Below are 13,022 nucleotides of genomic sequence, written 5' to 3' on the forward strand. Positions count from 1 at the left end.
GGAAAATATTTCTAATTGAAGTATTGCCAAACATTTTTTTTTTAAACAGCATGTGGATTTGTTCTCTATAACTTTAAAAGGACTTTTATTACTTTTCACTATCTGTTTTTATTCATTTACAAAGTATATACAATAGGTTAGACAATAGGGTAGAAAATGAAACTGTAATTTATGGTTTTAAATTATGTTTTGTCTACCGAGGGATATATAAGTTCCTTTCTGTGGGTAAAAATCTCTGAGCATTTTAGGTAGATGAAAATTTAGTTGTATTTTTTAGAATTTGATATTAGTTGATTTGATTTTGTTTTTATTTTTGGTTTTCAGTCACACCTTTTCTCCTTGGGAATGACTTTACTGTATGCTGCAGAATACAATGGTGAACCTGGTCGACCGGAAATAAGCTCGGAACTTCGGCAGCTGTTTGGGTACATGACATCAGAAAAACCACATGAAAGACCTGACTTGGAATCAGTAATAATTCAGTGTGAGGAGGAATTAGTTGGACAATCTTCAGCAGAAATTTGTTGTAAAATTGGATCATTTCAAGCACATTTTTCGCCAGCTCCTGATGCCAGTTCTTCCAGTTTAGCTGATGTGACTGCTGGAATAGCAAATTACCTACAAACTCAATCAAAACTTTTGCCTGACTCAGGAGGTATTGATCTAACTGATCCCCAGCAACACTCTACTCCTGCTGCCTCTCCTGATCAAGTGTTGTCTGCTGACCCAACAGAAGATATGGCCTTGAGAGCTGCTTATACTGGGATACCAACTGCCACAGGAAATTTAAAACAAGGTTCTCCACATAACAGGAAAAATAAGAATAGAACTTCTAGTGTTGAAAATTCAAACGATACATTGGGATTTAAACCACCGATTCCAAAGAAACCAAATTTGAAAAATTGTCTGAATGATGACTCTGGTGTTATTGATATGGATTTATCTAACAATAATGAAAGTAATGAAAATACTCCCAAAGCCAAACCTGTACCTCAGAAACGAAAACATTCAGAGACTGTTCCATCAAAGGAAAATGGGGAGGCAAAGACAAGTAGATCAAAGAGAAAACAGGTCTGTGTTTTACATAGTAGCAGGTATTTTTCTCTCATCTTTTTCCAAAAGTGTGTTACTGATTTTTAGCAATCCTTAATTTTTGTGCTGTAGAGAAATTTAGGCTAAAACTTTTTGGAGCTTTTTTTCCTTATTTCCTAATACCTAATGACATAGTCAGGATCCCAACACTGTGTATACATTTTTGTATCTCCTGCTGTATACTATATAGAACTAGATTTGATCAGGAAAAAGAGAAGACTTAAAAACAAAACCTTCTACTTTATACGGAATCGAACATTTTGTTGAAAAGATATTTGTGCATTTTTTTTCATTCTGCTTAATTTTGAGTTATGAAAAATTGCTTCTAAATTAGGTGTATAGAATACAAAGGTATTTCTCAATTTTGTTTGAATCTTTTTAAACTTGACAATTTCAAGGAATAAATATAGTATTTCATCCAAGATAAACCAAATCTGGTATATTCTTTATTCCATCTTTTTTCCAATTTTGAGACAGATGTATGAAAACTTTGCTTCCATCTTAGTGTGTGTATGTATTTTGTAAGATCTGTTCTAAATTTTTTAATGGATTTTCATGAAATTGATATAAAAAAATACCACCTTTAATTTCTGTCCAAGTTCATAATTGACATCATTTTATGAGAAAGGTAGTTAGTTTAAACCTTTGTCATAATGTCACTTTAGTGATTACATGGAAAAGGTAGACATTAAAATAGAAGACAAAAAAAATATGTTGCTTTTGTTTATTTTCATAAATTGAAAGATTGATGTCAGTGCTCCACTGTCATTTTAAAACTTCACTAAATATGTGGAATAAAGAGAAAAAAACTCTCCTGAAGTATTAGACCTAATTCAGACAGTTTTTTGGTTGTTGTTTTTTTTTCTTTTGTTTTTCGAAAGTTGATTGTATTTCTATCCCTCTTGTTCTTTTTTTATTAGGGCTTTACAATAAATGAAGTATTAGGAATTATTGAGAGAAGCTTAACAGAGGAAGAGATGTGGGCTGTGTGTAAAGAAGGTGCCTATTCTCTTCAGAGGAAAAAGAAACATCTGCGTAAGTTCTGCTCAGCTTGATAAAGATTGAACTGGGTGTATTTTATAAGATATTATATGTTATTATATAGATAACAGTGTTTTATTGAATGGTCCTAGTGTAATAAATTTCAATAATTCACACTATGAAAGAAATTTGGTAATTTTACTCTCAGACTTTCTCTCGCAAAAAACGTCACAACTTTGATGTCAAACTGCCCATCACAGAAATTAAAATTCATATTGAAAATATTGATAAATTATGAAGAGAATCTATATAATAAATAGGATAATCGATTGGTTATTGTGAATAACCAAAATATGATAACTTGTGCCAAGAACTTTAGGATTTAACTCATGTGCGGAACAAGTTCAGCACAGTCATGAAATCTAGGCATTCTTCGGCACTTGTCGTAATATTTTGGTTATTCACTCTTTCCAATTAATTATTCTATTATTATTCACAGTAAAATGTCATCTTTTATATTTAGGACCAATTTAAAATCCTTCAAAAACAATATTCTTTTCTGATGTAAGTCCTATGGAAACCCTTGTGAAATGTCATTTTGTATTCCATTAATGAAGAGTCTCACCCACAGCTTATTCACCTAATCATTAAATTTGTTTTTAAAATATGAAAAATATCTGCCAAAGGACATTAAACTATAATCAATCAATCAATTTAAGTGGTTAATATTTTTTTACCTCCAAACAGTGTTCTAGGATTTTTCAAAATTTTAGGTTTAAAAAAAACTCTAAACGAGGATTAGCTTTCCCACACTTTGAAGTTTGCTTTCCAAACTTAACAAATCATTTAGAAAATTCAAGCTTTCTACTTATCGAAGAAAAACTGGGGCATAATAATCAACTTTCCCACACCAAAATTTCATATGCCCTGGGTGATGGGGATAGTAGAATCCTACACAGGCAGATATTTTTCAAGTGAAATTCATGTTAATCGAGCTTCACATGAAATTAACATGATTTTCATGTGAAATTCACTTGACGTGAATTGCATGCAAACAACTCGTGTAAATTTCATGTGAAGGCGTGATCCACATTGAATTTCATGTAAACTGTCACGAAGTTTATTTGCTCATTCGTGTGAAAATCATGTGAAATAACTTTGCCAGTGTAGAACACTGCCACAACTGGCAACTGACAATCTCTTTTGTATATGTGTTTAGCTGCCTACCTGTCATTGGATACCCTGTTAGTAAGAGAGAATGGCAGTATTACATTTAAAGCCATCCCTGAAGATAAACCACTGGAAGTTATATTCATGTCACCTGAACTTCAACAGAAAGGAGAGCTCTCAGATAAGGTAAGAATAAGTGAATTTGTTTATTTTTGCAGATATTTATAAAGGCTTTGTATAGCTTAAGTCATAGAACAATTGCAGAGCTGCTTTACTTTTACAGAATCTTGGTAGTTTTATGACTGCTAGTTACACTCTACAAGTTGTAAATCTCTCCATAATGTATGTAAAAACATACAAAGTTCAGGATTTTATGGATCATTTGCATGAAATACAGTCCAAAGTACAGATTGTCACCAAGTAGTATAAACATGTTTGCTATTTCTAGAATTAACACTGGTGAAATTTACCCTCTATTCAATAGTTTAGACTTTAATGAAAAAAATTCTGTTTTATCTGTATCCATAGCAACAGGTCGTTTTTTTTTAAATTTTTCCTGTACACTTTGATACTGAAATAAACATTTTAGTGAAAACTATTTCTGTATTTCAGGCTTGTTTATATGGATTAGGTACTACTTTAAAATGTGCTGGTGGAGGAAAGTTATCTTCAGTGAAGTCGATGCATATTTCCTCAGAATTGAAGGAATTGTTATCTCAGTTGGTTCACCCAGACATGCTACAAAGACCCAATATAGAGGATACACTTGAGGTATGTCTCGTACTATTATTTAGCATTTTTGTAATTTTTGTATATATTTTCTTTTTTTTTATTCTTATATATATATATGATCTATACTGATCCTTATATTTTGTACAACACATTAATTTTAGGTCTCATGGTAGCATTACTTGCCATATTTGTGGGAGGTAATGAGTTTGGTCTTATGCAGGGTCTTACAAAATAAATTAAAATTGTTACCCATTGTGTCCTGACCAATCACATGGCAATTAGGAGTAGAGTAACAAATGGTTACGTCAAAGACAAAATGATGTGTTTGTATTGACTCACAGAGTTTGTGAAAACTTTTTTTCTGCTATCGGACATAGGATTGACAAAGACATACGTTTTGTCAGTTCCACTGAAAATTTGCTGGTCCCATGTAATCAGACTTCACAAAATCTTTTTAACCGCTTTTAGTCATGGGACCAGCACAAGAGGTTGAAAAGCTGGTCCTACCCAAATTTTACCTGTCAGGACTGGCAGGACCAGCAATTTTCACAAACTCTGGAGTTGAGTAATTTGCTTTTCTTGTAGGCTATTGCTTTTGTGTACTAGCCCGTTAAAAATCCGGCACAGCATGTCAGGCTACTCCAATGCAGGGTCTATCATTCACATCCTAAAATTCTTGAAATACATGCCATAGAAAGTTAAACTTCAATCAATCAATTAATGGAAGTAAAAAGGTTGAATTTCTGAATGCAATGAAAAACCACAAGACAAAGCTATGAGTATTTTTTTTACATTTTTACATAACCATTCTTGAGTACCTGCCTATATTAACAATAATTATTTGATTGTGTTGTACCTGTAAATGTACTGTAAACATATTTATTTTCATAGTTTCCGCAGATTCTGTCAAGTGAACGTTTTAACAGGTATCTATTTTCACGGTTTTAGACATGATCAGTGTTTCATGCTGGTACTAATTTTCACTATTATTAGTCCATCTCGAAAATAGCAAAAATGAGTACATTAACAATAGTTTCAATTTGTGTTTTCAGATATGTGGCATACATGATGGTAGGACAGGAGAGTCCTCGGCAATGATATTACAACAGCTCTTCCAAGATGCTCACCTTAGATATGTAAGTTTTGTATGAACATTTTCTATGATAAACCGCTGTCCTTATGTTAGTCTGTCTTGTTTTCCCATCTACAATTTGTAGGATACCTCAGAAGGCTGACAGGGATTTTAATAACAGTTATTTACAAATGACTGTCTCCATGACAGGAAGTGTACAAATTTTCCTGTTTTAGGCTTGTGGGAGTTAAAGGGAGTACATCATGTTCCTAAGCACTTTAATTAATTGCCTTCATGTTTCTTTCAATGTTTCTTTGTTAATTACAGTTATAGACAATAGGAATTAGTATTCAATCCAATGGATAGTTAAAAACTGGTTGAATGATTAATAAGTTTAGTTGTTTACTGTTAATAATCAAAAGTGGAACCTGAATTCATTTTAGAAAAATGTGTTAAAATTTTAACTGGTTATTACTAACAGTGAAACCTGTCTAAACTGAACCCTAAATAAATCGTAAATCTAAACCTGGACCCAGCACCACAAAACTGCAAAAAATTCTGAAGTCTATTAACTTCCAATTAACTTCCATGGTTGCTCCAATCAATGTCTTTGAAATGGATAACATCACAAACCTCAGACAAGAAATTTTTTAAGTTTCGTGGCACTGGTGCCAGACACTTTTTAAAGTCCTTTTTATCTTTTCCAATGTATTTTTAACCTGGATAAATGGAATACCTGTCTAAACCAAACAAATATTACTGTCTGAAAAGGGTTCAGTTCTGATAGTTTTCACTGTATTTAGAATTACTCCCCCCGCCTTCAAATGTTTTTCACATTAATATTTATGACTTCTTATGCCATTACCATTCTTTTAAGATAAAGTTATGAAATATTGCATCCATGTCAGTTACCTGCTTTTTGGTACTTAAACAAATTTTTTTTAACAAAATACATATGTTCGTAACCAATAGATTACTCATATTTTAGATTGAAGTAGAAGAGAATTCAACCAAGCAGGAGATTAAGAAAACAAGTGTTGAAATTGGTTCAGCCTTCCGACCAATCAAAACTGATTCTGAATCAGCTTTTGTGCCAAAGAAACCTACTCCAGTCAAACCTGATGAAACTGTAAAGCCTATTCCGACAGCTTACAGGTCTACTGCAACACACTTCAAACCAATCGTGATCCACAGAACTGAAACACCTGTAGAGAAGAAAGAATCTAAGAAAGCAGCCAGTCCTGTTAATGATGCTCAGTCCAATGAGAAAGATAAAGAAGTTGTGAAAAAATTGAAAGAACTGAAAGAAAATCTAATGAAACATCGTCAGCCATCTGGGGGTAAAGATGGTGAAGTAGAACCTCCTAAGTCTCCTCCAAGGTCACCAAAACCTAAACATAGTCACAGTCAGAGAAAATCAAGTAGTCAAAGACCATCAATTGATGACAGTGGGGAGAAAAATAAAGATGGAATGGGTGCTCTAGAAAATTTGTTATCAGAAGTACAAAAGCGAGGAACACAACTTGATACTGATACACTAGCTTCCGCTATTGCTCAGCATTTACAAAAGTCCATGGCTAAATCTGAGCAAAAAAGATCACATGACACTGAAGACTGGGTGCAGAGCCAAAATAATCAGTTCATGAATCAACAACCTATGCCTCCACCTCAGATGTGGCCTAATTTAAATATCCCGTCACAATATCAACAACATTTGGTAGGTCAGACTGTGACCCTGCCTCAATATGGTGGGGGTATGTTGCCTGGGTATCCACTGCAAGTTCAATTACAACAGGATCCTCGGACTGGATTCATGCAATTGGTACCCATTGGGATGCCTGTTCCTTTCCCTCAACCAACAGTTAATGATTATGGATATATAAGTGATTCTGGAAAGAGCCAAAAAATGATGCAAGAAAACTTCCAGAATTTGAACAGTTCTCCTTTAAATACAAGTGGTGATATGGATAGTTTTCCAAATGCAAATCGTAATGCTAGATCTGGCCGAGCTGCCAAAAATCTTCTTCAGAAGACTGCCAATTTAAGAGCAAAAAACACTGGGCGTGTGCAAAGTGTGAGAAATCCTGATCACATGGCTGAGACGACCAATCTGTGGAGGTCAAAGTCAGCCCATGTTCTAAATGACGAACAATTTCATTCAGATGGTGAATCTATTAAACGGCATTCTAGTCATTTTACAGCATTTGATATCAAATCAGGGTCTTCCTTTGATGACACAGTTCTTCATGTAAATAGAAATAATCATTCAAACATTAATGGTTCACAGTTCAACTCACTACAGCCTTCCAGCAATCAACACATACCTCCAGTTCAATCAGGGGGAGATAATCAGGTTGTGACTCAACCTCCAATATCAGAGTCACAATCTTCGTCTCCGTCTGCTTCTAAGGACAGTGGAATAAGTAGTATGAATGGTGCTTATAAAGCTCCCCCTGCTGGGAGTATGGTTGAAAGATTATTGAACAATGTTCATAGCTCTCAACAAGAAAAGTTGAGTCGCGTGATTCTCTTGTTGAGGGAAGAATTTGCATTTGATGGTTACATGGAAAATGGTGTTGAGGATCTAGTGACTGCAGAATATATTGCTTCGTTAGGAAGTTTAAAATGGGAGACATTTGCTAGTGCAATAACTGAGAAGTACTGTGATATTTACTGGGCACCTGATCTGCTCATGAGTCTTTATGATGCAGTCAATGATGCTTCAAATAGGTAAACATAAATATAGGGGTGTGTGTGGTATATAGATTTAAGGTCTGTACAGCTGTTCATTACTTTGTTCATGTACCTAACAACTGATATGTTCATATACATGACAAAGGGTATGGATGTGTATTGGAATAAGAGTATGCAGTGACTCTTGTGTCTATAAAAGTGTTCATTTGTCTGTCTTTCACACTAACAGGAAATTATACAAAAAAAATTGCACACTACTGAGAACCATAAAAAACATGATATTTGAATATGGTGTTCATTGCATTTCCATTTCTGGAGTTACTTCCCTTTTGTATTAAGTTTTTACCATTTCATTTGATTTTATCCCTTATACCATACATTTTACCTGTGTTGTTTAATATTTCTACTTAGTTTGTCCCAAATGAAATCGATTGCTTTTTTTTTCAAAACTGTCCTATCCTCTTTTGATTAGGATCTTCTGAATATAGCTGAAATATTGCTGCTCGGACGTTAAACCCCAACAATCAATCAATTTTGATTAGGAAAATATCTTCCTTTTTTTTTTTTTAAAGTAGGGAACTTTGAAATAATAGTATAAAACCTTAAATTTGTGGTTTAAGTCATTAATCTCATACAGGATAACGAGAAAAGACAACTCATAAACCAAAAAATCAGGCTGATTTTGAACAGAAGAACCATATTCAGCACTTGGCCTTTCAATTGGAAAATAACTTATTTTAATGATGGGCAAAAACCATACCATTATGCAAGCTGTAAAAGGCCCAAAATAAGTGATGTGAAACTATTCATTAAAGACGAAAATCAACCTAATGTATAGAAAAAAAACGTAAAACAAATTACAATTAAAGTAAAAAAAAGTGACAACCATTGGAACAGGCACCTAAAGTATGTGGTGGGTTTAATCATGTTTGTGAGCACTTTACCCTCCCTCTAACCTCAGACAGTGGTTGGAAAATACACATTAAAACAAATTGTAACAATCTGTCAACTTGAGATCAAACAAAATACAAATACCTTAACAAATAGAACAAACGACAAGAAGCTGTACCTACTTCAAAAGAGTACTTGATGTTTTTGTAAGCTAGTTACAGGAAGTCAGGTCTGCCCAAACTATTTTATTTTTCTAGTTCTTTACCATAGAATTTTTAATCTGGAACTTTTTTCAATTCAGGTCACCTCAGGTGCAACAAATGGAGAATTCATTCCCACAAAATCAAGGAGACTTTTCTAGTCAGCGTCCATTATCACTTCATGCACGACTTCATCCTGAAACATCAGATTCTACTGACAATGAAACATATGAGAGACGACGAAAGCCAAGAAGACGTCATCATGAAAAAGCTAAAAGTTCGTCACTTCATAATCTTTCAACTGATAAACCTCTGTCTCTAAACAATTATGATAGAAATAGTGACGATACACTTGTGTCTGATCATTCTAACAGCAGGGTAGTTGAAAATGGGCAAACATTTGCAAACAATGTGACTAAAAACCAAAATGTAAATGAAAATTGTGTAAAACCAACATTGCCCGTAAATTCTGATAGTTTAAGAGTATATCATGATTCCACTGAGGAGAGTAATAAATCTGACAGCCAAAATGAACGATCAGAACAGGGAAAATATCGTAAAAATAAACAAGGACCTCAGTCTCGCGTTGTGTCATGTGATACTGGATTATTGTCAAAGGGAAGTAACTTGACTCGACATCTGTCTCAATTATCATTAGTGGATAATGTAAGATCAGAAATTCCAACTCATTCAAGGAAGTGTAATGTTGTGTTCCATTATGCTACAATGCAGCTGAATTTTTCACCTGAGGTTGAGAAATTTGTTCAAAACATTGTAAGTATACTGTTGAATAGCTGTGTTCATTTGTGAATCCACTTGTATTTCTAGTGTCAATCTTCACAAACTGTTCATTGAATTTTAATTAAACTTTAAATATAAAATGCAGTGATATAATTATTGTCAGATACTTGTGAAAGGAGATAATCCAAATAGAGAGTTTCACATTGATTTTATAAAGCACAACTAAAATATTAAATGATTTTTAATGAATCTTTACAATTTAGTTTTTAAAGCAAGATAACTGTCAAAGATGTGCAAAATAATATCATTCATAGGAAGGTTTTTTTATACTCCCTCTCAGTGATTCGATAGGAAATTGGAATCATCTTGTTTGTCCACCAATCATTCATTAAATCCTTTGATTAGAATTTTGTGGTAATTATCTCAATTTCCTATGAAGGGATTGATTTATAATTTGGAATTTGCCTTTTTATCAATTGGGTATACATTGTAAGCTGTACACTATCAAATTCCTGTTTTTTCAAGATTGCCGTACATGGTATCAGTAGAGGTTTTACCTTGCACCACTACACATGCAAGAGTAATCAAAGGAACCAAGGTTATAGCAGTAATCAAAAGAATGTAATCCAGAGTGTAAGACCTGACATGGAAAACAGACATACACAACAAAGAACATAAAGTAACTAAAATCATACATACAAAGTAACAAAAGCAAATGAGCAACTTTGACTCCACTAAAAACTGGGAGCATGGACCAGGTTCACTGGTGGGGTAAGTGTCCTTTCATTTTGCCTAATTGGGGGTATAACGTATTGAGGTCTCTCTATGTTCTAGTCCTATTTCTGGTTTTGGTTGATATTTCAGGATGAAGAAAATTCCAGTGCCCTTCAGGCTGAATTAACTTCATTAGAACAACAAATTATGATGGAAAAACGACAGAAAAAGAAAACAGAAAACTTCTACTTCAAATTGACTGAAAGTCCAAAGACTGAAAAAGGTTAGTATAGTATTTTGTATTCAAAGGCACATGTTAAATCAAAGTTTAGTCAGTAAGAAATATTTGAAAATAAATCAGGAGTTACATTTCTGTTTTTTTTTAATTGCAAATGCACAATTCAAGGATTTAAGTTGCATATTTAAGATATTTGTTAGGTTTGAATACAAAGAAATAGATAAAAAGATTTTCGACAGATATCTCAATATTTTATTGTACTTGCATGATGTGAATTCAAAAATTTTATGAAGGGGTTTAGGCTTCATGGGCCAAAATAATACACATACTTTTTCATTTTTTAACAAAATGTGGTGTTCAATTCTCTGGGCACGCCCACTGTTGAAAGCAGGTCTCACAGTATATACATGAACGAATCTATATGTTGTTTTATTTCTCATTTTTAGCCGAGCAGAAATCTACATTACAGCAAGTGTGTAAAGATCTAGATGAAATGGCTGCCAAAATACACTTCTTACAGCTCTGTCAAACCCATGTTCAGGTAAATTTAGATGAGTACATTCATTATCTAAAAAGCAGTAGTAGAGCCTCAATAGCTCACCTGGTCAAACACTGTCTTTTAAGCCTTCTAAAGCACAAACTCAAAATAAGACTGACCCTGCTGTACTTTTGTCATAAGAATCATTTAATCAATAGAGAGCTTCTTAGTTTTCCAGTCGGTTTTCAAATTATGCAATAAATCTCTCAGTGATTCAGATTGGCGTCGGACATCATTCAATGACCTATCGAAATTGTACATGTCCGGTTGAATAACATAACTGCCATGGAGGTCCTCCGTCTGATTAAAATTTCTGGCCATCAAAGTTTAGATCTGTGGTATTTTTGGTATTCCCCTGCGTTATTTTTAGAATTCATGTAACTTAAACCGAATCATTATAAAAGAATGCATCTGATTAGTGGAAATCCGATTTCCAATTTATTCAAACCAATCAAATGACTTCTTTCAATCGAGGGTTTGTTATTGACAAAGGTCATTCACCTGCAACATGCATATTCTCAAACTTACACAATTGACACTGTAAATGTCTCACCTGTCTGTAAACATATGAACACAGGGGAATGCCAAATCATCATGTAAATGCAAACCAAATATCATTGACTATAAATGATAGTCACAAAAAGTTTTCTACCAGAGGTGAACACCAATTTTTAATTTTTTTTGCATTTTGAAGTAATATTTTGATACTAATTCAATGCCTAAAAGTGTGTCAGGAGAACCCTTCCAAAGGTTGGAAAATCTTAAATCCATTTTCGACTAAAGTCCTGAACCAAGAAATTTCAAGCTGAATCACTGATCTCACATAGTTATATTTTGGCTCTTCTAGCACAATAACTCTGATATCAGTCAAAAGATCTTTATGAAAATTTTGGCATGGGTCTGTCTCACCATGCTGATCAATTTTACCCTGTCAGAATAAAGTTCAACCGTCCAAAAAATCTTCAATTTGACCCCCTATGATCTATTTTCAGTAAAAGTGGTCATGAGCTTTGCCAGATCAAAAATATCCATTCACTTATTACAGTCGACTCCACTTAATCGCATATCGCTTTATTGCATATTTCGGTTATTAGCATAATTTTCTCCTGCACAAAACCATTTCCTATTATTCTATTAGGGAAAAAATCGCTTATTTGCATAGGCCTTGGAGGTGCATTTCGGTTTATTGCATAGAGAATTTTGCCTCGTCCAGGTAAAGACAGGTTTTCCCAAATTCTATTTTAAGCCTTCGGGTCATAAATATGTCAATCATATTTATTGTTGTAAAAACTAGATTATCATCAATCAGGAGGTGTTAATAATGGATTAAAAAAATCATGGACATAAAAGACAATATAAATGATTTCTAATTACATTAAAATAAACAAGCACCTAGGTGAACAATGACTTCTGACGACATGCCGAACATCACCTTATGATGCGGCTTGAGGTTCGGCTTGGGGTATTTTTTGTCCCTATTTAAATTCTTCCGACTACAAATGATTATCAATGTAAATTTAATTTTCTTTAATGAGCTGAACAGTTTTGAGTGAGCTTGGGTTACTAGGCATAAATATCATACGAAAATTAAAAGTCGTTCATTCATTACAATGTCTAATGAAATTCAACTACCCTAAGGTGCCCCATACTATCCACACTTCATAGGAATATATCGAGGTCAATGACGCGTATAATACACGACTATCAGTGTACAATGAACAGAGGAATAAAAACACACAGACCATTTCAAAAGCCCAAAAACTGCAAACATTGATGAATATTACACTGAATCCTGCCTGAAATATGAAATATGGGATTTGCTTTCGTAGAAAGGTCAGGAAATTACTTGACTATTTATAGATGAGAAACACGTGGTTTTACTTATAAATACACACAACGTAAAGAAGGTCAATAAACAAGACAAACACAATATATATTATTATTTATTGATAAAAGAAC

General features: G+C 33.6%; 1 protein-coding gene across 9 annotated transcripts in view; it reads left to right on the plus strand.

The window, feature by feature from the left end:
• Positions 1-13,022, plus strand: part of LOC148620759 (kinase non-catalytic C-lobe domain-containing protein 1-like) — a 51,874-nt gene that overhangs the window by 24,398 nt on the left and 14,454 nt on the right. For 7 of the 9 annotated variants that reach the window (XM_088574538.1, XM_088574542.1, XM_088574545.1 and 4 more), the window contains 9 exons: positions 325-1,071; positions 2,013-2,127; positions 3,293-3,429; positions 3,856-4,014; positions 5,028-5,120; positions 6,036-7,777; positions 8,934-9,606; positions 10,438-10,570; positions 10,972-11,066. In XM_088574538.1, the coding sequence (XP_088430664.1) occupies positions 325-1,071; positions 2,013-2,127; positions 3,293-3,429; positions 3,856-4,014; positions 5,028-5,120; positions 6,036-7,777; positions 8,934-9,606; positions 10,438-10,570; positions 10,972-11,066 (3,894 nt within the window). The remainder of the gene's footprint in view (positions 1-324; positions 1,072-2,012; positions 2,128-3,292; positions 3,430-3,855; positions 4,015-5,027; positions 5,121-6,035; positions 7,778-8,933; positions 9,607-10,437; positions 10,571-10,971; positions 11,067-13,022) is intronic. The other 2 variants (XM_088574543.1, XM_088574546.1) reach the window with 1 other exon arrangement.

The sequence above is a fragment of the Perna viridis genome, chromosome 3 (genome assembly GCF_037379345.1).
Source record: "Perna viridis isolate PV_CMFRI_1.1 ecotype Kerala chromosome 3, ASM3737934v1, whole genome shotgun sequence".
Lineage (NCBI taxonomy): Eukaryota > Metazoa > Mollusca > Bivalvia > Mytilida > Mytilidae > Perna > Perna viridis.